At 40.5% G+C, this 25,407-nt stretch overlaps 1 protein-coding gene across 1 annotated transcript in view; it reads left to right on the top strand.

The window, feature by feature from the left end:
- MARCHF6 (membrane associated ring-CH-type finger 6) overlaps positions 1-24,181 on the top strand; it is a 61,530-nt gene extending 37,349 nt beyond the window's left edge. Inside the window, exons 15-26 of the mRNA XM_033109914.1 lie at positions 637-771; positions 2,514-2,633; positions 3,382-3,482; positions 4,504-4,641; positions 5,849-6,053; positions 8,002-8,071; positions 11,303-11,484; positions 12,820-12,954; positions 15,252-15,341; positions 17,315-17,447; positions 18,450-18,585; positions 21,410-24,181. Coding sequence (XP_032965805.1) covers positions 637-771; positions 2,514-2,633; positions 3,382-3,482; positions 4,504-4,641; positions 5,849-6,053; positions 8,002-8,071; positions 11,303-11,484; positions 12,820-12,954; positions 15,252-15,341; positions 17,315-17,447; positions 18,450-18,585; positions 21,410-21,500 — 1,536 coding nt within the window. The 3' untranslated portion in view covers positions 21,501-24,181. The remainder of the gene's footprint in view (positions 1-636; positions 772-2,513; positions 2,634-3,381; positions 3,483-4,503; positions 4,642-5,848; positions 6,054-8,001; positions 8,072-11,302; positions 11,485-12,819; positions 12,955-15,251; positions 15,342-17,314; positions 17,448-18,449; positions 18,586-21,409) is intronic.
- Positions 24,182-25,407: the final 1,226 nt, after the last annotated feature.

A 25,407-nucleotide genomic window follows, 5' to 3' on the forward strand; every position in this document is an offset into this window, starting at 1 on the left:
AGAATCTTTCTGATAACCAACAAAGAATATTCTTACTCGTTTTACTTTTCTAAATTTCACGATAATGCCAGGACATAGACATAAAAAGAGCAATCTGATAAGAAGACTGTCTTTGTAGTAAGAAATTCGACCCTAAACCATTTGTTTTAACTAAGATGCTGCTCAGTTTTGATTATAATCTTTCATGGGTGTCAGTGATAATCAGGTTTTGACTTTCCAAAAGTATTTTATATGTAGAAAAGCTGCCTTTGGTTCTGAGATAACATTACGCCCAAACCTTACTATTAAAACTTGTCGTGAATACAGACCTGTAACCAAGAAAAGAAGGTATCACGTTAACCAAAAATGGTTCTTTTATAGCAGTAGTATTGTAAAGTTCTTATTTACCAATTGGTTTATCAGCCTTGCTTCTTATATTTAAAATGTTTTAATTTTAAGTGTCATTACATCTTTGAAATAGCGTCCAGCCTCATAGCATTTGTATTTCTGTGACACCATGAAATGGCATTAAGAGAACTGTGGTCTAGGTCATCAGAGCCCACACGCACAGCCATGTTACTCACTGCCCAGGAGGTGGAGGTGTGAATCCGGCAGAGTCCGTGCTCCCACCTGGCTCACCTGTTCTGTCTGACTTAGGAAATGTTTGATGCCACTCTGAAAGACCGCGAGCTGAGCTTCCAGTCCGCCCCGGGCACCACCATGTTTCTGCACTGGCTCGTGGGGATGGTGTATGTGTTCTACTTCGCCTCCTTCATCCTGCTGCTGCGCGAGGTGAGTGCCACGGGGAGGTGCCCACGCCCGCAGTCATGAAGTGGACTGCGCTTCAGGATGTTAGGGTTCGCTACCTAAATCATCTCTATTGCTCTGTTCTAAGGGGCATAACTGATAGGCAAATTTGGCTTAATTGCTTTAAACTGTTTTCAGTCATTTGTCTCAAAAATTGACTAGTTTTAATATTTTTGACTATACTTAATTATGAGTTTCAAAGATGAGTAGACTGAGGGGGAAAAAAGAAAAGCACTTGCTTTACTTGGTATATATTGTGGCCATACTCTAGTACAGATTCTTGGAATTTTATGTGATGTGAGGCTGTCTTGGACTTCATTCAGGGAAATGTAATGCTGGAAATACCCAAAGGGTATGATTTTGCAGAATCAAATATGTCCGATGGTCTTGAAGCAGGCACCTTAAGTGCAGAATTCGAGTGAGGGTCCTTTATGATTCCAGTTCACTTTCAGATGATGACCTTCCTAATCCTATTTTGGGAATATAATCTTTGCTAATAAGAAGACAGAGAGGAGGGCCAGTATCTAATTAGTATACCTGTCATGCTCGGTCACTGGTGCAGCAGGAAGTACGTAGTTCTGATAGCTGTGCACGCTGTCTCTGTGTTAGTCACCATGCTCTCTGCCAGGGTGACAGTGAGAAGCAGACACGACCCCGTGTCCTTGGTTTGACACCCTTGGAAGGAATACAGCCTTTGACAAGTCAGCTGACTCCTGTGTGAGTGCTGATGGATCTGTGCAGGGCCCGAGGCGCAGGCCGACTCATCGGTGTAATGAATAGGAAAGCCCGGGGGCTCTGTGCTGGTCATGGTGTGCAGTCTGCTCGAGAGGCTTTAGGAGAGGTTGGGGGTGGGGGCCAGTGTGTTCTCCTGAGTCATGCAGTGGAAGGTCAGCAATTCTGTTCGCAAATAAAGCTTGTTTTCTTTCCTTGAAGCAAGTGATCAAGACTAATATGTTTTTTAAAATTGTAACTATATGTGCATTTTAAACATTGTTAAGCGATCAACATTGTTTAGGTTAACATTGTTTAAACACTTAACATTGTTAAGTGATTAAAAAATTTTATAGGAATTTTTTCAATTTATCTATGTTTTATTATTGATACAGAATCCTAGTATTTGGGAGTTAGGTCTTGTATTATAACCCCCTCATTTGGGAGAGGAGAAGTAGAGTTTGGGCAGATGAGATGCTTTACTCAGTGAGTTTGGAGCACCCAGAACTAATACCCAGACTCATCCATTGCCCCATCACCCACCTCTTCTTGGGTTGATGATTTCCACTGAGAGGGAAAAAGACGTGGGTAGTAAAATGAAGATACGTACTGAGAAACTAAAGGGCTTCTTAATTAAGATAAGTTCTCTCAGGAGTGTAAGACTGAAATAAGATCTTCTACTTAGGACAATTATAAGTTGCAACCTAATTCTTTCACCAAATGGTACAATAGTGATAATTTTAAAAAATATATTTTTCATGTTGGAGATATCAAACTGTCCTTAATTTTTTTTGTATGAAATGATTAAAAGCATCAAAGGACATCAAACACAGGATAGTTTTCATAAAGATTCTGATTTAGGAACTGCTTTTCCCAAGAAAGCCATATGAATTTTCTGGGGCCCATTTTATAAGATGCCAGACTAATTTTAAGAGCTTATTTTTCTGTTAATGTTACAGCTCATGTAGGGAGTCTTGAAGACATTGGTGTCTATAGCATTTAAAATTTATTTGCAGGTACTTCGACCTGGTGTCTTATGGTTTCTAAGGAATTTGAATGATCCAGATTTTAACCCAGTACAAGAAATGATCCATTTGCCCATCTATAGGCATCTCCGAAGATTTATTTTGTCTGTGGTAAGCAGACCTTTTTATTGTTTTGGAAGTAAACTGCTACTCTAGATTTATTTTTTTTGGTCAGGAGTACTGGTGGCGTAGATTGGATAATTTTCTGTTTACATAAGCCTATGGAACTTGGTTGTTAAGTAGCTGTTTTATTGGTTATGTTGCTAAAACAAATAACAATGTTTACTAAAACAAAAATACCTTCTATTAAATACTTCAGTAGTATTATTGATTGCCAAATTATGAGTTTCTGAATTACATTTAACTTACATTAAAGCAATGGAGACTTGTTACTAGCTTCTAAATTAAACTCAGCAGTAGAGTCTTTTCCCTGCCTGGAAGAAGAGATTACCTAGTTAAATCTAAATTTTTCCAAAATAAAATTCTAAAAACAATATTGCACGCTTTGGAAAGGTTTGTAGCCATTAATATGGGTCATGTCTTATAATTAATTACAGGTGATTTATTAAGTTGCAGACAATCCTGATCATTCGTTCTCAGTTTAGAGCTCTCTCCTCACATACCATGCAGTGATTATACTTTGTGGCTCCGTTTGAGCCCTGGTGTCCTAGACAGAGAGGAGAAGCCATCCCAGGAACACATTCTATACGGAAAGTGACCCAAGTATAGTGTGCCAAGGGAACACTCGAGGCCCTGTGGGGGGACTTGGATTGCCCGTTGAATTGGTTGGGTCTGTTCAGAAGCCCGCCTGCCTCTCACCGGACTGATTTGCAGAGGTTTGCCTTGTTTCTTCCTGCAGATTGTTTTCGGCTCCATTGTCCTCCTGATGCTTTGGCTTCCTATACGAATAATTAAGAGTCTACTGCCGAATTTTCTTCCATACAATGTCATGCTCTACAGGTATGTTTTTGAAATTGGGAGGCTTTACTAATTTAGCTCTGTTAGGGATTTGATATGCAAAGTACATACATTTAAAACATGCATTTCTTACAGATACTGGAAATCATCTGACAGTTAAATATGGTCATGTCATAGATCACATAAACATTAGTTTAACAGTTACATTTCCCAAAGGACAGACTTTTTGTGCCGCAAATGAAGTTTGCCTTTGTTCAACATTGAAATGTTCACCATTCCCCATGAGGGTGTGTTAGTAGCATCACCCTTATATGAAAAGCACATCATGAGAAATGTAGCCATAGTTGCCCATTTAATTATGGATTAAAAATAGGATATAAGGCTTATAGACGGAAAATCTTTTTTGATGTTAAAACTTAAGTCACCTGGAAACCTAGTCTCACTCTTCCTATATTCCCTTTTCAGTGATTTGCATTATCCCGTCAGTCACTTAAACCAGAAATTTGCCAGGCAAACTGTATTTCTGCCTCAATTTTACTTCTCATTAGTCTTTAAATCTTGTCAATTCTAATTCTTTAAGGTCTCTTATCTATTCAATTTACTACTCACTACCTTAGTTTAGGCCTCCTCCTTGTTCTCCATTTATAATCCATCCTTAACCCCATGCCCCTTCCTCCATAATCTACGTGAAAATCTGGGTCAGGATGATGAGGGAACCCATGGGTCTTGGAAAGACGTTCAAGGGGAAGGTGTTTTGAAGAGCGAGAAGTGACCAGTCATGTAATGTGCTACTAATATAGCAAGTGAGGTGAGGACCAAGACCTGTCCATTGGATTTAACCCCATGAAGGTCATTGGTACCCTTGCTGGGAACTGTTTTGGGGGGCGGGGTTTGAGGGAGAAGCCTTGTTGGCTCAAGAGAGAATGGAGGAGAGGTGATAAAGACAGTGGGTTCATTCAGCTCTTAAGGGAGTTGGCTGGCATCCCATTAACTGTTTAATATGACACGGTCTTTGTGGGAAGTGAATGCACGTTGTAAATTATGGCTCTTTGTCATTGCCTAGTGATGCTCCAGTGAGTGAACTGTCCCTTGAGCTGCTTCTGCTTCAGGTTGTCTTGCCAGCGTTGCTTGAACAGGGACACACGCGGCAGTGGCTGAAGGGGCTTGTGCGAGCGTGGACTGTCACCGCTGGATACTTGCTGTAAGTACAGGCAGGTGTCACACAGTACATATGTCGGTGTAATAACCTTTCTGAAAAAGAAGGATCCATGCCCCACTCTGGAAAACTTTGTTTCAGTAAGAGGCCATTTAGTGATATCTGCAGGTATAAATAATACGTATTTCTAAAGTTCTTCTGTCACCATTACGCATCATTTTCTGGAGAATGTATACACGTTTTCACCCTCCTACAAAGGTTCCCTGCTGGCCCAGCTGCTTTCATTTTCACTACACAGGTAAAACATACAATTTGGGTTTTTTTAGTGCATTAAAAACAAACCAACTTACCCTTGTTTTAGAAGTCTTAACCTGATACGTATTTCCCCGAAAATAAGACCTAGCCAGAAAATCAGCTCTAATGCATCTTTTGGAGCAAAAAATTAAGTACGACCCAGTCTTACTTTGCTATAAGACCAGGTATTATATAAAGTAATGTAATGTAATATAATATATATAGTATAAGGCCGTGTCTTATATTAATTTTTGCTCCAAAAGACGCATTAGAATTGATTGTCCGGCTAGGTCTTATTTTCGGGGAAACATGGTATGAGCTTCTCTCAGATTGGGTTTCTCAGTCATTCAGTCAGTATGTTGCATTTATTTTTTTCAAGCTTTATGCATTATATACTTATTTAAAAGTTGAATCTTTGTGATTTAAAAATTTTTTTTTTTCCAGAAAATATGTGGCATCCTTAATGTGACATGTATTTGGTTGTTTTTGATTATTTGTCCTTCTCTGTCTGCCCCAAGCCCCACCCTGAGTCTCCTCCCCCAACTCAGTTTTGCCTGAACTGATTTTGGATTGGAGGTTTTGGTTGAGGTAATGTCATAGCAGACACAGTAGCTCTCTGTAGAGAAGAAAAGAAGTTGTTTCTTCCTGAGGATCTTCACATAGAGTATCTTGTACATAGAGTATCTTGTATCTTTTTCAGTTACGATTTCTTCTCAGATGCTGGCTGAAGAAAACAAAATAGATTGAATTTATGGGTATTCTATATGTTAATTAACATTAAATTTAGAAAGGTCAAATTTAAAGCAGGTAACAACATTTAGACTGGGTTGAGGTCATAGTGCCACGAAGAGAGTCTACTTGGCATTTTCTACCCTAAATAATTAAGAAAGTAAATCTCATGTCTGCTGTTTTATTCGAATCTGAAGTGAGACTTTTCACTGATACAATTTTTACATAGGGACCTTCATTCCTATTTATTGGGAGACCAGGAAGAAAACGAGAACAGTGCAAACCAACAAGTTAACCATAACCAGCATGCTCGGAATAACAACGCTATTCCCGTGGTGGGGGAAGGCCTGCACGCAGCCCACCAAGCCATACTCCAGCAGGGAGGGCCTGTCGGCTTTCAGCCTTACCGCCGGCCTTTAAATTTCCCGCTCAGGGTAGGTACTGTGTAGACTAACCAAAGGTCTAGTGTTCTCAGATTTCTGCTGAGAAATTTTGGTGCTGTTGTTATTGTTGCTGTTAGTGGGTAGTCCTCTGTGGAGACATGTCCTACGGTCTCCTGACAAGAACTCATGTGTAGTTCTCTCATTGTGCAGCATAATGTATGTTAATGTCAGCTGAGTTTATCTAATTTAGAGATGGGTCATAGAGTTGGGGATCCACGTGCTGTTCCTCCTTGCTGTTTGAAAGGGCTAATATGAAAGACTCTGGAGCAAAAATGAAACGAACATTGTTGATACATTTCAACTGCATGTCAGGAACTGGAGTGGGCATTTTAATGTTTTTCTCCCTTTTAATTCTCATCCAAATACTGCAAGACATGAATGGTAATCTCTTATCTCTGTCTTATATCTGATGAAACTGAAGACCATATTGTTTAAGGAAGAGCCTGTCTGAGTGAGAATTGCCCCCCCAGATTCCAACAAAATGGTTCCTGGCAAGGGTACCAGTACCTTCGTGTAGTTAAACCTGATGGACAGGTCTTGGTCCTCACCTCGCTTTATTAGTAGCATGTTACATGACTGGTCACTCCTTGTTCCACATAATACTCTTTTTGGAAGGTGTTCCGGAATCTTAGTGGAGGTGATGCCTGAACTAAGTGTTTAAAGATAGGAGGCCAGGCAGAGAGCAAGATGGAAAGTGGGAAGGGCATTCTACGCAGGTGCCAGGATGAGAGGCAAGTGAGACATGGTAGATTTGGAACTGCAGGGAATTTAATGTATCTAGAGGGTGGGGGGTGAGTGGTGAGAGGTGGCGGGGTGCCAGGAGAGCTGGGGGGAGCTGTGAGAGATGAGGGAGAGGGATCCGAGCCGAGCCAGGAGAGAAGAGAGGGAGCTGGGAGAGATGAGGCTCTTGGATTGGCAAAAAGTCCTTCCTGGCCCAGATCAGAGAGTCATAAATGGGTTTCTCAAGCCGTGAAGGCTGACAGCCTCACAGCCTTCTCTTGGAGAACTGACATTTGTCCTTTTCAGTCCTTCCATCAGAGCTCTGCCCTCTGGGCTCAGGAAGGCTTGTGCCCAGTCAGGTGGAAGGCAAGCAGCAGTCAATACCTTTCTGCCCAGGTTGCCGCTTCCTTCCTCTCTTCACTGTGCTCTTTTTGTCTTCTCAATACAGGAGCCCATAGCTACACGTGGCTATTTCCATTTAAATCTAATTAAAAGTAAAACAGTTTGTAAACATGTAAGGTGATAGATGTGCTGATTATCTCAGTGGTGGAAATGCCCTCACAATGTATACATGTATCAGGTCACGTTGTGCACTTTAAATATATTACAGTTTTATTAGTCATACTGCCATAAAGCTGAAAAAAGAAAAAATACAGTTCTTGTAGGCAGCATGCATGCACACGCGCACATGAGTAAATACAATGTAAAATTGAATTACTCATGCACACTGACCCCATGTCACATGCTCAGTGGCCACGTGCCAATGGCTCCTTTGTCAGGCAGCGCAGATGTAGGCATTTCTTCCATTGTCACAGAAAGTTCTAATTGGATGGTATGGTTAGAGAGTAAGTTTTCCCTTCATGAATAGTAGTTTTTGAGAATTTGATTTTAAAAAATGAATATTTCTACTTTGAATTAATAGTAAAGGAAAATTTAAGCTAATTATATTTTATTTTTATGCTCTGATTAAAAAATATGTTTACGTGTTACTTGCTTATTTATCTGATTATCTGAAAATGGACATTTATTTTCCTGTTGGTTGAATTTCCTTATAGGTACCAAAATAATTTCCTTTTTATGTAAAATGGGAGGAAACCTGGAAATACCAGTTCAGACCATTTGTTTTTACTAGGAGAATTGTGTTGAATCTTTGGGTGGTGTCATAAGGTGTACTGAGCTCATGTGAACCATTTACACGCTCTCGTGTTTTGCCTCGCAGATATTTCTGTTGATTGTCTTCATGTGTATAACCCTCCTGATCGCCAGCCTCATCTGCCTTACTCTACCAGGTAGGAGCTTCTCCTAGCTCTCTGCTAATAACGTCATGAAAAGGTGCTTTGTTTTAGGGTATATCTTGCTGAGATGTGCTCTTTCATCAGATACAAACTCAAAATCATTTTATCCCCATTTTTGACTGAATATGGGATATTAATTTATTAGGCTTGATTCTCCTTCTCATTGAATTTCTTTGTATTGGAGCAGAGGGGGACAAAGTCAAGATTTAATTTATGATTTGTTTTTGGAAGTTAAAGTACTCTGGCCACTCAGTTTCCATGGACGTTGTCTGATTACAGTATGGGTTTTCAAAAAGTCGTCTGTGTGGCTTAAGTCATTTTTTCAAGCCAGTCTTTTGATGCTGATTATAATTGCCCTTGTTATGTAATTATCTTTCCAATCCATTGCATGCCTGTTGCTAGAGACCTTTATGAAGCCAGACTGTTTCCCTTTTTCGTCTGGTATTCACAGATACTTATCTTTAGATTTCAGTTAAACAACATTTCTTAATCTGACAAATAAGCTGTGAATGAATATCGTAGTTTGTCATCTTCTCCAGAGGTCAGGGGTAAATGGGGGTGGAGTCCAAAGCTGATGACAAAGTGGCAGGAACAGCTTTCTGCCTTTCACACCCTCCAGGTTAGTGTTTATAGTGAGCCAGAAAGTTCTAAATCATACTGATATGTGTTAGCCACTTATTCATTAAGATAATTTTGAGCTCTTACAAAGCATATAAATGTGTATTTGGTTAGTGTCTTGACTATAATACTAACAATATAATTTTATAAATCAAATTTGTATTAAGTACTTGAGTTTTCTATAAGAACTAAAGATTATTTTTTTGCTGTTTCTGCATAATAATTGTTGACCTTTAGGACTTTGCTCTTTGGCTCACTACTCATCACAGCTGTTAAATGACAAAGTCTAACCATTGGATGCGATGTATGTAGTAAACATATTGCTGAGAACACTTAATTTAAATTGTGAACTTTGGACAGTTTTACATTTATGGTTTTTATGTTCCATTTTCATGTTTTTATTAGAAATACTAAGAAAAAGTTAATGAAAGAAACCTAGTTTTAGTACTTGAATTTGGCAATAAAAGTACTTTTAATTTCATTGAAGATTGTTAACTAAATATTTCTCTGTTAATCCAGTCCCACCATCTGGTAGAAAGAATTCCATTATGTTTAATCATAGAAATGCTGAGTAGCATCGTACACATTTAAGGTGGCGAGGATGCTGTTCTCCCATAGGGTGTTGTTCTGCAGCTACATTTTACCTGAGGATAAGTCACTGCAAACGAAACCCGAATCCTGTCCTCTCAAAAACACTTTTGATTAGAAGTATGTGAAGTATGGCATAGAAAGTGGCTTTTACATTTTTAAAAACCAACCAAAGAAACAAAAACAAAAAAAACCCACAAAAAACCTTGGAGTAGAGATATATATAGATATATGAGTGTACACACACACACAGCCAAAAAAATGTATACAGATTTTAAGAAAGGAAGAAACTGTATTAAAATTGTAATACTCAATATATGTCAATAACAAAAGATGAATACAAGTCGTGTGTATACATATTTTTGGCACCCTTGATATATATATATATATATATATATATATATAGATATAGATATATAGATAGATAGATATACATACACATACACACGCACATATATATACACATGTGCACATATATGTGTGTGTATATATATGACACATTGCTATAGAATTCGTTGATGATTTTTATATCTTCAAATTAACATGCACATGTGTTATGTCATGTAACATTTACATATATTTGTCTTTAAAAATGAAATTTATCTTCTCACCCAAGCTATTTTGTAATGCTGCAAGGAAGTCTGTGCTTGTCAGCATTTTGTCTTGTAAGACGTGAAAGTTGAGCTGGGTTGTGTGATTGGAGGCAGTGTGGTTTCAGCAGTTAAGAGCATCAGCTTTGTCATGTAGACAGGAGTTGATATTTAGTCTCCACGCTTGTGTGATCTTGATTGGGTAAGCTTCTACCTGACCCTGGGTTTCTTAATCTTCAAAATGAAGGTAATAGTGGGGGACTGGGTGAAAATAGTGAAAGGATTAAGAAGTACAAATTGATACTTATAAAATAGTCACAAGGATGTAAGTAACACATAGGAAATATAGTCAATAATACTGTAATAACCAAGTATAGTGCCAGGTGAGTACTAGACTAACCGGAGGGATAATTCGTAAATCATATGTCTAACCACTGTGCAGCACACCTGAAACTAGTATAAAATAATACTGAATGTCGGCTGTAATTGAAAAAAAAAACCCACAAAAAACCAGGCAGTAGCTACTGTAGAGGTTTGGGGAGGATTGATGAGGTAACATTATGTGAAGTGCCCGGGGGCAACTGGCCCCTTTTAGGTGCTAGGAAGTAACAGGCAGTTTTGTACTAAGGAGAAGTCAGCTCAGAGAGAAATGCACTGGAGATTTGGGTCTTGCTGTTCTTTCTAGCCTTACTAAGAAGTAACCATTTAAAGAAAGTTACTAAATTAATGATCTGCAATGAATTAGGTTTTTTTTTTTTTGTGAGTATTATAAATTTATTTGTAGTAACTCTGTGTGAGGCTGTTTCTTAGAAAACTTTAAAATCTGTTTCCTGTTTCATTATATTTAGATCCTAATTTTTTCCCCAAGAAAATTATGATATTCTCTGGTTATTGTGCATTGAAATGTTACTGTGCCTACTTATTAAAATAAGCTTAATTTTCTGTCTTGACGAACAAGTCAATTGAAAGAAAATGATTCTAAATTATTTGTAATGTTCCTAAATATTGAAAGTATTTTCAGCACAAATAATAGAAGATAAATTCTCTACTTTTGTCCTATTATATGCATAATGATTTCATTTGGTGATAAAAACAGTGAAAACAAGCAATTCCCTCAAGCTTTTTTAGTCCCCAAGAACAAGTAATTGGCATGGCAAGTCGGAGTGCATGTCACGGGAGGGCTTGCTCCTAGTGACTTGGTGGGTTTTGGTTGCGTGTTAATCAAATAATTGCATTCTTTAGAGTTTGGGGATTTTTTGTTTGTTTTTTGGGGTTTTTTTGCTTTTAATGAAGACAGTGATATATCAAAATGTGATATCTTTTGACTAATCATGTAAAATGATTGAAAGTACTAATAGAACAACATTAATACAAAGATTGCAGTTCTTACGTAGTCACGTGTCTCATTTATCAGCTTTTCTATTTTCAGTATTTGCTGGGCGCTGGTTAATGTCATTTTGGACCGGGACTGCCAAAATCCACGAGCTCTACACCGCTGCTTGTGGTCTCTATGTTTGCTGGCTGACCATAAGGGCAGTGACGGTGCTGGTAGCATGGATGCCCCAGGGACGTAGAGTGATCTTCCAAAAGGTTAAAGAGTGGTCCCTCATGGTAGGTTTTCCTAAGAAAGACGGATCTTGTCTGACAGGAGTAGTAGATGTTTTTCCAGTCGTTTCTTTAAATCTTTTCACTTTTGTTTCTTCATTATGCTGATAGTGTCGAGAGAGTTGATTTTTTTGAATTAGAAGGAATATTGCTTTTAGACAGTAGATTTCTGGTTCTTTCTGAGAACCACAGTCAAATGTATTTGAGAGAGAAAAGAAAAATCATGTTATTAAGTGATCCAGTAAGGCTCTTGAGTAAATAATATAATTACAAAACTTATTTTGGAGATTGATTATATTTTAAGGAGTAAGATATTATGTAAAATTTAAAATCAGTTTGTTTAAGTAGAAATTTCCTTTAATGATATTTTTTCTAAAATTTCATTTTCTGACCTATTTGCGTATGTAAAATCTTGACTTCACGATCGAGTCAGTGTTTTTCATATAATTAATTGCTATTTAATCCATAAGATAATGAGACAACTATATTTAAAATACATAAAGCAGCTAATTTCATTATATATTGCTGTTCTTCCGTATCAATCAAATTGCCATGTAAAGGAGCAAGAAATGTGTCTTCATGCACACCATGTTCGTTTCTTGTTGAAACAAATGTTCTCGCTGAGGCTGCCTTGGGAAAACGGGAGGTCATCATATATTGAGGCCACTTTAAAGACTTGATTCCTTTGTCAGGATTTCATAGTGGTTCTTTCATACATCTTTTCTTTTCACTTTGTATGCTTTATGTTCATTTGATGCCTCTGTCCAAGTTCTAGTGCCGCGCTGCCTAATACAGTAGCCATGTGGCCAATGGCCACCATATTGGACAATACAGATATAGGATGTTCCTATTATCATAGCAAGTTCTGTTGGACCAGGAGCCAATTTGATCAGCGTGATCAATTACCTTAATTAGGGCTATGCAGAGCCCTTCTCCTCTACCGGTCCACCTCAAGGGTCATAGGTCAGCCTGTGGCTGGGTCACCATTGGATCGGGGCCTGGGGCAATGAGCAGCTTTTCGTAGGTCAACAGAAGTCTACTACTGAGAATGAGGTTGAGGAGTACAGCACCGCCACCCGGGCAACGTGTGTGATTAAATTAATGTTCTGTAATTCTACAGCAGTAACGCATGGAAATACATGTTTTCTTTATGGCTTGAGCTTTTAGTTATATACTCAGACCTCATTGAAACATGCAACATAAAGTGTGTGTAAGTTGTTTCAAGTAATATATTCATTCTGTTAGAGGTCAAACAAGAAAAGTAAACTTTCTGATGGAATGAAGCGCTTGCCTAGAAGTCAGAAAGGCTCTTTGCTGACCTGGCCTCTCGTTCCCTAACAGATAATGAAGACTTTGATAGTTGCACTGCTGCTGGCGGGAGTCGTCCCGCTGCTCCTGGGGCTCCTGTTTGAGCTGGTTATTGTGGCTCCTCTGAGGGTCCCCTTGGATCAGACTCCTCTGTTTTACCCATGGCAGGTAAGTACGTGTCTGTAGTCATGATATGCCTTTATACATTTAGCATCAGAAAAGTCCTTAATTTTTTAAAGTGATTTTAAGCAGTTTGGAAAGATTCCCTCATTTTTTCTGTTGCAGGAATTGTTGTAAAATCGATTAAATAATGCATTTTAATCTACAGCTTTCAAAAGATGCAGGTCATATAAGTCTTTTAGACCTTATTTTATAGATTAAATTGTCACTCACTAGTCACTTAGGATTCACCAATATTTAAAGATACAAACTAACATGTGTTGATCTTTTCACCTTTTAGTTAGGGTACGATATCTTGTTCCTGTGGCTTTCATACTTTAAGGAGTATCTTGTACTTTGGAATAATTACAGCATGTTATCCCACAAAGTCATAGGGTGTCATCTCAGAAGTCCTACAGCCTCACTTTTCACTGTATTCTACTGGGTACAAGGAAGTCAGAGATTGGCCCAGATTCAGGGAAGGAGATACAGACCCCCTACCACTCGATGGGAGAAGAATTGGCTGGCATGCTTTGACACCACCACAATGCAAAAGTGAAGATTTGCATGGTGGCAAAGTGTCACCTTACAGATGACTTGATAGTCTCAAAGGGAAACAAACAGCTTTTCAGGGAGAGGTCAGATGATGTGCCTTAACCCAGTGGTCACTGCACATCCAATAGTGTATGCCTCCTGATGTTCTGTAGTGTGTATGCAGCACTGAGAGAGCTGAGCTGGCCTGGCACTGCCCCCCTAGGCCTCCGTGTTCTCCTGTTGGCATAAACGGTGTCACAGGACATCAGCATTACACAGGGCCACTCTGACCACGATGGATCAAGGCAACCCCCCAACCCCCCCGCCCCCCACCCCCACCCCCGGCCCTGTAATCATGTCTGAACACAGGCAAACCTGAGTATTGTCCAGACCACAAAAATGACCAAATACCCCATCCCGGCAAACATAGTTGACTTCTGCTTCGTAACCAATAGAGTTTTAGCCTCACTCTACCCCTTCTTCTGTGAGATTTATTACGAAACCCAGTTTTAGATTTCCTCTGCTTTCTAATAGCATCTGGCACAGAATAAAGCCTGCTTCCTGAAATCCTCCCCCAGTCACTTCACACAAGCCCCAATCCTGTAATAAGCCCTTTGTAGCACTCTCAGCACCCCACATTCCTTGTGGAGTGTGTTCTCCCTCACTGTAGTGAGTAGCAAATGCTGCTTGTTCGGTTATACGTGTGTTCTTGGTGGTCTTGACAGTACCCAGCATTGTTGCCTTGGAAAATTATCTGAAATGGTCCAGTTTTAAGAATGCTTATATATTATGACCCTGCAGTTTCACTTTTCAGAATCTGCTGCAAAGAAACTTTTACACACATCTGCACAGGGAATCAGAATAAGGCTGTTTCTGCTATTGTGTCATTTTTATAATGTGAAAAAAGTAAGCAGCAACCCAGATGCCCATCAGGAGAGAGTAACTAAATAAATGTGGGAGAGCTTTCTTTGGAATGTAGTGCAGCAGTTTAAAAAGATGGACTAGAGCTGCATGTTTTCACAGAGATCTGTCTCAGACATGTTTGAGAGGGGAGAAACACAAGTTGCAGACACATATTTGCAGCATGTGTCCTTAATGTTTGGATAAAACCCTGAACTTTGGAAGCAGAACAGCTTGCTTTTTCACCATTCCTGACTTTGAGCTACTTGCCTTTCCTGTGTCAAGTGGCTGCAGATCTATGGGAGACTGGGCTGTTTGGAATTCTAGCCGTGGTGTGTGTGGTATGTCCTGCCTGCAGGACGAGACTAGAAAGCAGGGGAACTTGAAAGAGCTTGAACCCCAGCGACCTGTGGGCCTCCACAGTGAGGCAGGTGCCCCAGTGAGGAGCCTGGCGTGGCTGACGGAGTGCAGCACGCCAGAAAGAAGCTCTCTGTGAGCCTGCAGGGACAGTTTCTGCAGGCCAAACATGACTCCACAGTCGTACTTTGACAGTCAGCTCAGCTAAAACCGATAAAACAGCTTAAGGATGTTTTGATGAAATGAAATCATGGCACTGGTTTATTTATTTGCTCCTTGAGATCTTCATTAATGTCCACACAGATATAAGAATGACTTTTGATAGAAACATTGAACTTGAGCTGTTGAGGAAAAACATCCCCTGGATTTTCCAGCATACCTCAGTCTTCTGTAAAACTGTTGGTAACCCTGCAGGACTTCTGTTTTGAAATGAAATAATTAAGACAATTGTAAGCTTCTATGTTGTGTTTATTGCTAACAACAACACAATCTGCTAAATGCCTTTTATTCCCCAGGACTGGGCACTTGGAGTCCTGCACGCCAAAATCATTGCAGCTATAACATTGATGGGTCCTCAGTGGTGGCTGAAAACTGTGATTGAGCAGGTAAGCAAGATCACTTTTCAGGAAAACTGGGCGTAATAGTGATGACATTTAGCTGATGGGACTCATTTTTCTGCTTTTCTAAGTTTTCTATATTTAATGAGTGTATATAACTTTTTTTTTTAAGGAGAAGGCAATTTGCTCTTTTATCACCATGAATTTTCATCAACCACTCTTAAGACTTCCCTTAGCTGATGGTTAACCAGTAGCTTAAACTACCTAGAACCCTATGTGATGTAAAGGCAAAAATTAGCGTATGTGCCTCTTTTCAGGGCAGGCTTGTTATGTTTGATGGATGCTTGTTATTCAGGTTTCTGAACCTACAGTAGAGAGAAAAGTTACTGCTCAAGGCAGTAAATAAAAGAACGGGCAGAAAAAACTAATAGATTAAGAAAGCAGAGCCGTTTGGGAATATTCCAGCTATATAGCACCTAAGAGTGTTGCAGTATTAAGGAACCATCAGATAGTTTGATCATTGTGGTGACAGCCTTGAGAAAGATAGGTTGTGCTTCTATATCTGATGATAACGCTTGGAAATACGATGATTCGTTTTAGGAAGATACCTGTCCGAACACAACAGATTTTGATACTTCTTGTAGTTTTAGTTATCGAGGGCATGTTCTTTACATTTTAGTTACCTACAGCATGTTCTTGTGGACAGTCTTCTTGTCCTTAGGTCAGCACCAAGTAAATAAGGCGGGACAGTTGTGTAGTAGTAAAGAGACACCTCCTTTTGATGTATAGGAAATAGAGTAGTTTTCAGCACAAGAAAATGGTCAAAAAAATTCCTGTACCTGGAGGTTTGTGGGCTTGGAGAGCCTCGGAAGTGCTGTGGGTTGGCATGCATATCACTCCATGGGGCTGATTCTGAAAGTGTGCCCGAGTGAGATGGTTGTGGGGTGCAGGCAGCACGTCCGTCCATGACAGGAGACTCCACTCTGGAGTCCCCAGGAAAGACTCCTTTGCCCTCGCATAGGAGCGTGGGGAATAAGGGATTAATCCCAGCTGGAGGCTGTGACGTTGTTGATCTTCGTAGCATTTTGCTCTCTGATGCATTCTTGCCTCATACATGTGTGTAAGTTTAAATAACATGGTTGAGAGTCACTGGGATGCCTTGTTGCGTGGATATACATGCATGTAGGTTACCAGGCTTCCCTGGGACCAGAAGCTGCCTAGGGGTTAAGCCCATTGGCTTTCCCACCTGAGCGCTCTGGATGCTCCTCAGGGAGCCGGCTGAGTTGTCCCAGGGGACCTGGGGGCCAGGTGAGGTTGAAGTGCTGGAGGAAAACAAGAACGACACTCTTCCTGTTTTAGCTCCCTCTCCACGCCATCTTTATTTTCCATTATTCCCAACATTTCCCTACTTTCATCCATTCTTTCCTCTGCAGTACTATCTATAGAACTTTCTGGATAAATTGATGGAAATTCTTGAATTTGAAAAAATATTCACTGTAGAATTCTTTTGTTCTAAATTTTTACATAAAATACCTTTTGGGTTGTTAAAATTTGATTTATACAAGGTTTTCAGGAACATGTTTACTGTTTATAATGTTTTCTTATCATATTCAGATAAAATGAATGCAATCTTGAGTAGTAACACTGATCACTCTTACGAAGTGACTTCCAGTTAATGTGGTCTTACACTAACACTACCGGGCACCATCTGGGATTGGATACTGTAATTGGATAGTAACAGGGCAGTGTAATTATGGATCGAGATTATGTCTTATTATTTCATCCTTTAGGAGAGTTAGCTGCCAAGTGTAAGGAGGTAAATGCATTTCTTTAGAAACACGTGGGCACCATGTTTAGGTTTGTGTTCTAGAATTTGCCTTGACGTCGAGAAAAATAACCAGTTTGAATCCTTGGGGGCTGGTGGATTCAGTTCCTTGCAGCGTGGATTCACAGAGAGTGCTGTGTTAACCAGGAGGGATTTGTCTCATAGCCTTGTTCTGATATTTTCCCGTATGTTTCAGGTTTACGCAAATGGCATCCGGAACATTGATCTCCACTATATCATTCGTAAACTGGCAGCGCCTGTGATCTCTGTGCTCTTGCTTTCCCTGTGTGTGCCTTATGTCATAGCGTCCGGCGTCGTTCCTTTACTAGGTGAGTAATGCTGGCTGCGGGGCTTGAGAGAGCACATTTACTGGTTTTGTCTCATTATTCTCATTTCCAGTATCATAGGCTGGCTGGCCCCAAGTGCTTTATTTGTGAATATAAATCCAGCTCAAACAATGAGTTCAGAATACCATTTTTCTTAGATTTGACCTCAGGGCAAGATTAAGAAGATCCCAAAGCCCTTTGATACAGTTTTTATCTTTAGGCAGGTGAGACCGTATTGACTTGTACTCTGTCCCCCAAATCGGCAGGAACAGATTTCCTTCTCCTGACTAAAAGTGGTGTGGTCACATACTTACAAAATTAAAGAAAAGCAATATAATTAATTTTTAAAATGTTCTTCAGCATAAAAGGAAAACCAAATTTGTGACGATAATTCGGCAGCTAGAATTATCGGTTTTGTGCTGTGGAACCCTCACAGGATCTTAAACCCAGCATAAGTTGAAAAGTATAAGCACTGTGTTTCCCCCCCAAATCTTTCCCTGGATGCCCTCTGTGACCAGCGTTGTTGTCCAGCAAGTTGCTTGAGGGTCCTCCATGTCACCTGAGGCACTCTGCTCTCCACACGCAAATCGTCTCCACGTCCCACTGGTCTTCGTTCGTCTCCACGTCCCACTGGTCTTCGTGCCTCAGGGCCCATTCTCGTCCCCGGCACCCTTACCTGGGCTCTCATTGGCACCATAACGTCAACAGCCCCCTCTCTGGTCTCCCCGCCCCGACCACTGATTCGTTCTCCACACTGCAGCCTGCCACGGTGACCTTTCAAAAGGATGAGTCATTGTTTCTCGTTGGTGGCATTTGAAGCATGACCTGCTCCCCCTCTTGCTGTCACCGGCACCCATTTGACCTCACTTACTGCCTCACTCCATTTCATCTGCCACGAGTGTCAGCTACGCACCACCAGCCAGCCCCCTCTTTTTACTGAAAGCACATCCGTTCATTCCACTGCCATTCCATACACACTTAGAGTTTCCTGTTATGGTTTTACAGGTGTGACTGCGGAAATGCAAAACCTGGTCCACCGGCGGATTTACCCGTTCCTGCTTATGGTCGTCGTGTTGATGGCCGTCCTGTCCTTCCAGGTCCGCCAGTTCAAGCGTCTTTATGAGCATATTAAAAATGACAAGTAAGTCTAGAGTCTAGACTTCCATCCGTCTAGCCACTCTTGGTATGACGTCTCATTGCTTCATTTTTGTGTCTACTGTGATAAATCACAGGATGGAAAAGTGCTCGGATTCTGGATATATTTTGAAGTACAATTAATAGGATTTGCTAACAGATTGGCCGCAGGACGTGAAGAACGTTATTAGGGACACAGTGGGGCCGAGCGACTGGGAATGTGGAGTTGTCACTAGTGGAAATGGGAAGACTGGGAGAATTTGGTTGGGAGGAGGATCTTCTAGTGCCCATCCCAGGTAGTGTTCAGTCTGTTTTCAAATACATTCGTCTGATGGTACACTAACTAGTTGGAGAGAAAAAGAAGCCTGTTAGCGATTAGCAGTACCTGCTAAGTGCTGGCTGCAGTCAGGGCCCAATAAGTTCCTCTGACCACTGCCGAGAGAGGCTGCAAAGTACTGCCAAGTGCCGCGCCCTCTGCTCTGTGGGCACCGACCTGACCTGAGAGTGAGGGCAGCCAGGATAACAGCTTTTGGGGGTCATGGCCATTTGACCATCCATGCCTGTATGGAAGACTGGGTCCTGCCCTACTTCACTGGTATCTGAGGGAGGAAGTGCGTTTGTAACTATTGGTGCTGGTTTACCGGGGAGAGCTTACACACGCTGCCTTCGGGCCATTAACAGCAGCCCCTTACTCAGCGGCGAGTGCCCCGCTTTGGGCACGGTATTATATGGCCTCTTACTTACTCTGAGGACTCGTAAGAGTAATATTTTTAAGAATGACATTTATTAGCGTGTTCACGGCTTCTCCAGAGCACGTACTACTGACGGTAGAAAATACAAGTACACTTTCAGGTGGTCGGAAAGTTCTGTCAAACATGAAAGAGGGGGAAGGGACTGCAGTGAGGAAAGTCAGGTTTTCTCACTTCCCTTCTTTTGGCAGAGGAGTAGATGCTGCAGACAGAAAGGAAAACGAGACAGGCCCTTGGAAGCTTTCTGCTGCTTGCTTCTTCACACCTGTCACCTGTCCTTCCCAGGCTTCCTCACTGAGCCTTTCCCACCCTCCTCTCATCATTTCTTAACCACTTCCTGCTCTTGTCCTGCAGCCCAGTATACTCTGACCCTTCCCCATCTGCTCCTTCATGCAGGGAACTGTTGCACTGCAGACTCTGTTGAGGGCCCATTTTGTTTGCCTTTGCACATCTGCCCTCCAGCAGTATTTGGTCCATGTGGGAGGGGCTGGGTGAGCGTGCGTGTGTGCGTGGTGGGCTGGGGTGACCGAGAGTCTCATTTTTCTGCCACTGAGTTACTTTTTTGTCCTGGGCAAGTCAATTAAATCACTTTTCTCTCTCTGCTTTTTATTGCATTTTCATTGCCACAATGCTAACCCCATTCTTGGCATATCTTGATATGTTTTATGATTTTGTGTTTCAGGTATATATTATGTGTATATATTATGTTACTTGTTGCTCAGTTGTCTTTATTTAAAACGTACAAAATCCTCGCCGTTTAAAAAAAAACACTGCTTGGCTGGAAAACAGTGGGGGTCAGGAATGTTTAACTTTAGGAAAAGAATTAGTGAGACACAAAGGATTAAACAGTGAGATCATGGATGAGAAGCAGTAGGATTAGTGAAATGTTTTAAAAAGTGAAATATTAAACTACTTGGCATAAACTGCCAAAATATCTCATCAGGCTTATATGTGTTGACAAAAAAGGGATAGATGAAAGTTGGTGAAAAGAAAAAGTTACCACACTGAGCCCTCAACATGTGCCAGGCGTTTGTATGCTTCCTGTTTCTCGCAGCAGTCATGGGGCACAGGCCGTTGTTCCCCTTTCATTGATGAGTGAACTGGGTCTCGGAGAACTCTGGCCCTGGCAGCTCTGGTGTACAGGACCCCCGTTCCCACTCTTAGACCAGGTGTGCCAGGTCTTACCGGGCGCTCCTTGCTCTGCATCCATCCTTCCGAGGCACCCCTGGGCCCCTTTGTCCTCCAGCTCACTACCATCAGCTTTGTCACCCACTGTCTTCCAGGGGTCAAGCTCCAGGCCATTCCCCCGTTTCGTGAGGCATGTCACTGCTTTTCCTTTGCAACTCCTGCCGTTGTCATGGGTTCCTGGTGTCCTGGGGGCAGACCTTCAGTCTTGTAATTTCAGCCCCAATGGCTTTTGTCTCTGTTCCTGCAGTCCTGTGTTCTTTGCCCTAACCGTGTCATCACATCCCCTGAGTTCGGAGCCCTTCGTATTCTGTTCTTGGACCGTGACCCCTACCTTGCTCACTCACAAACACTCACTCCTCTGCCGTCTCTCTCTTTGACCTCACTGAAATCTTTGTCCTTTGATTTCTCCTTTTCTCTAGAACTAGAGCTGTTCAGGTCCGACTAAAAAGGGTAGGGTAGGTCCTGTCTTCCCAACTTTCTGATAATGTACTTCTAGACCATTCCTTTAGATATGTCCACTAGGCTGTTTCATAAAATACAGTCCATCCTAGGAAATCCCGGCATAAGCTTGCTCTGCCTTGCCCTCCTCTGGCCTCTGAGTGTCTGAGTTCACGAGAAGCCCTGACCTGTGGACACTGCACACAGCCGAGGCCTCGTGACCTTTGCTGCTCACGTGCCTTCCCCTGCGCCTTCCTCGCTGTAAGTGCCGCTTCCGCGCCTTTGGTAGGTGTCCATTCTAGACTCCCTTTCTGCCTGCCTAACCATGGAACGGTTTTAAGGAGAAGTGAAGTGATCTGATGTGCATTCTAAAACAAGTGTCACCGCTGCTTATAGGAAGAGTGTTTTCATATATAGGGTCATATAAGCGAGTAACCACCTGCTTTTACAACCCAGGTACCTCGTGGGCCAGCGCCTCGTGAACTATGAACGGAAATCGGGCAAACAAGGCACATCTGCACCACCTCCACAGTCGTCCCAAGAATAAAGTGCTGTCTCAGCCATCTGACCTTCCCCTTGCCTCTCCGTGTCCTTTTTTGTGGACTTCTCTCTCTGGAGATTCCCCCCGTGATCTCCCAGCATTGTTTTTAAGTTAAATGTATTTGACTTGTGTTCTCAGCATTCGGAGAGCAGCCCTTTCAGCTCTGCTGCCCTTCCGCACCTTCTGACCTCGCTGCTGCCTGAGGTCTGTACATGTGTAAATAGGAGCTCCTGGATACCCCCAAGCCTTGGATTAAACAGAATGTGCATTGTACATCTTTAAACAAATGTATATTAATTTATTAAATCTAGTTGTCACTTTATTTTGGACCTGCTGTGATCTTGACAGGAAACGTGCCGCAGAACCACAGCGCAGAGGCGACACTTGTAACGACGTCCTGGGACACCGTGTCATGTGTCCCTAGCAGTTCTTACCAAGTAAACTGTATGTTCTGTCTGTCTTGGCTGTTGAGCCCTTACCAAGAACAGAAAAGGAGACAAATAGAGGCCAGCAGTGGAGTGTCTGTGGTAAGAAAACATGAACTTTGTGCTTCACTGTCAGTCATTTCTGGAAGTTGTTTTGTATAACACCAAAGCTGTTGTACATTTTTTACTGCCTGATTTTTTTTCATGTGTCTGTGTTTGTAATATTGTATAGTATCTTGTGCTAGGTGAGGAAATTTTTAATTTTGATAATTTAATATTCCTAGTGATGAGCATTGGGCGTTGGGTGTTTGTGCTTGTTGGGGCATGCCTATACTTAGAGGGAAAAAGTCTAAAAGATTTCCATTAGTCCCCCGACCGCTCTTTTTCCTACACACAGCTATCTTTTTTCCTTTTTGGCAGCAGTGGCCAAAAGTCATGCAGGAACGTAAGTCTTACAGAATAATGTCACCAATGACACTGCATCTTACTGGAATTAGAACATACTGAGATATTCACTAAATGTAGATGTGCTTTGTGGTCTTAGATTGACAGCCTTAGAAGAGTCTGGTGAGAACACCTAGTCCTTCTGGGTAGTGCATCGTTTTGTGAGGATCAGCTTTTCCATGAGTAAATCCCAAAGTTTCCAAAGCTTTTTGTTTACAGAATAGAACTACAAATAAAACCAACTTGATTCATTTGTCCAGAAGAAACCTGGCTGAGCTGGCCTTTTAACATAAGAATGCAGAATGCGTTTTACACCTTGTAAAGTCTCAGAGAACTGAACACTTACAAACTTGCTTTTCCCTTACAACCAAAGCTTCAAGTTAGAACTTTAGAGACTTAGAACGGTTGGACACACCATCCAAGTATTTATGGCAACGGTATATTATAAGGGTAGCGTATGTTTGTTAATGATAACCTAAAGGTTCTCAGAGAAAATAGGTCTTCAGAAACCATACAAGGATTTCCATACAGTATTAAAACCCATAAACTCAAATCTGAAGATTTTTTAAATATGAAAGTCAGTCAAACATATGCTACTAAAATCAAAGCAACATGTTGTGGTTGTTTTATAGTTAATGAGTTTTCCCAAAGTGGTGACTACTTTAAAATATATTTTAAAACATCAGTATCAAATAAAAGCTTGACATAGGATTCAGTGTTACACTTTTTGGCACTTTGTAGTAGGCCTTTCTCTTGTATTGAAACAAGGTTTTTGCAAGCCCTACCTTCACTTAGAAATTTAGTCCAACTGTAAAAAATTAGGAGTATTTTAAAATGTAAAGCCACCTGTCATGGTATATGTCTATATAAATTATTCTCTTTGGGAGAAACATACTCTCAAATTGGGCATATAACTTGACTATATCAATTTAGGTTTTTAAAAAAATTTTTCAGGGAATTTGTAGATCTTATATAAAAAGTCATTGGAACACATTTATCTGTTTTACCAGAAAGACAGAGGCAAAGGATGCAAAAGATTAAAAATTGTTATTCTATAAAATTTTAAATCTTATCAGATATTTTGTAAAAAAAAAATATATATGTATACATATATATATATACATGTGTATATATATATATATATGTATATATATGAATGGCCAAAATGTTGCTCTCCATATCACTTGCAGATAACTTGATCTTGTCTTACGTAATGATTTCCCGTTTTCTAGTTGTGCTTTGTCATGTTGTTTTTATGAATACTTCCATAAGGAAAGCATCTGCTGGCACACTATTTACTTGGGTAGCATCAAGATTTTATTAACCAACGGTCTTATAAATATTTAAAATCTCTAGTTCAGAAAGTGTTAGTATTGCTGCCCTTCATGTAGAATTAAAAAAAAAATAATAGTGTTGTTTTGCTTCATTTTACATTGGGCTAAAACAGTCTTCAAGGAAAAGTTAATTAGCAAAGACCTTTTTGTTTTATTTTTACTGTTTATAAGTTGAAGACAAATCAACATTTAGGTTTAGATTAACATGACCAGTTACCAAATGGTCATAGTATGAGGTGTGCAGTTGTTCATTTTTAGCAAATTATGTTTGATTTTTAAACTATTAAGTACTAATAGTTGAGATGAAAACTGAAGAAAAATGCCAATGTGAAGTTTGTGTATTGCTAGCTTTAAAAAAGCTCTGTGTTTTTAGGTGATCTTCCCTGTTAGTTCCCTGGAGAAACAGTGGGGATTGGACATCTCGATTCCAGATGTAAACAAAGAGTAATTTTTATTTCAACATTTAATATAACTTATTACTGTGGATTCTTGTCTTGTGTTTTTTCTTCCTCTTATTAAGTAATAGAGAATAACTTTTTCTCAAATGATTTGATCTTAGATATGTCATTTCTGTATTTGCACAATGCCATTATTAAAAGTGTAATTCTTAAATGTAGGTTGAATTGATGACTTTTTAAAACAATACAAAGGAGTACTGGACATTTCTACATTGTATTGCATTTATACACACACACACAGTAGCTAGCGCCAGTATACAAACATCTCTCTTTTTTGTTTTAAATTTTTTTATTGGGGGATAGTGTTTTTTTTTTTCCCGGGACCCATCAGTTCCCTGTCAAGTCATTGTTTTCAATCTAGTTGTGGGGGGCACAGCTCAGCTCAGCTCCAAGTTAAGTCGTTGTTTGTTTGTTTTCAATCTAGTTGTGGAGGGAGCAGCTCACTGGCCCATGTGGGAATAGAACCGTCGACCTTGGTGTTACGAGCACTGTGCTCTAACTGCTGAGTCAACCGGCGCCCACCGGCAGCTCTGCTCCAAGCTCAAGCCATTCAAACATGCACTTTCTTAAACTTTACAAGTTAGCTACTTATTCTGATTTTCAAGATTCAGTATTTTAAGCTCTCTACTTACTGCGATAGTTTTTTCACATTGTAAAATGATTATGTTTAAAATTCTCCTTTAGAATGGTACCTATTCAATTGCAATCAAGAAAAGACAAAAGTAAAATGTCCTATTACTGACGTATTATTAAAAGCCTCATTTGTGGAGATTCTCTAACTTCCTTCCTGGAGCTTTCTTATATGTCCTTACTTAATATGCCCCCTTAATCAGATGTTTCCCCTTCAGCCTTTTTACTTTCCTGTGTCGTTTTTTTAAAACAGTTGTCATGAGAAAGGGATTCTTTCAAATAACCCGACAACATCTCAGCATTTATACAACATAAAGTTAAGATAGTCTGTATCTATTTTCATTCCTGTCTGTTTCACATTAAGTGGTTCGTTTTGTGGTCATGAAGGTAACATAGTACCTGAAATGAATGTGTAATGACTATGAGCCTAGACATGACTGCTGTGAAGCTACATAGAATCCGTAGTTATTTGGGATGTCAATTTTCCAGTAAGCAAACGCCTTAGATATACCCAGACCAATGTTATGTATGTATATATATAAACACACACACACTCACACTCAAGTGCTCCCTTTTTTTAATGTGGTTGGTTGTTGCCTTCTGAGTTGAGAGAACAAAATCA

The sequence above is a fragment of the Rhinolophus ferrumequinum genome, chromosome 7, assembly GCF_004115265.2.
Source record: "Rhinolophus ferrumequinum isolate MPI-CBG mRhiFer1 chromosome 7, mRhiFer1_v1.p, whole genome shotgun sequence".
NCBI lineage: Eukaryota > Metazoa > Chordata > Mammalia > Chiroptera > Rhinolophidae > Rhinolophus > Rhinolophus ferrumequinum.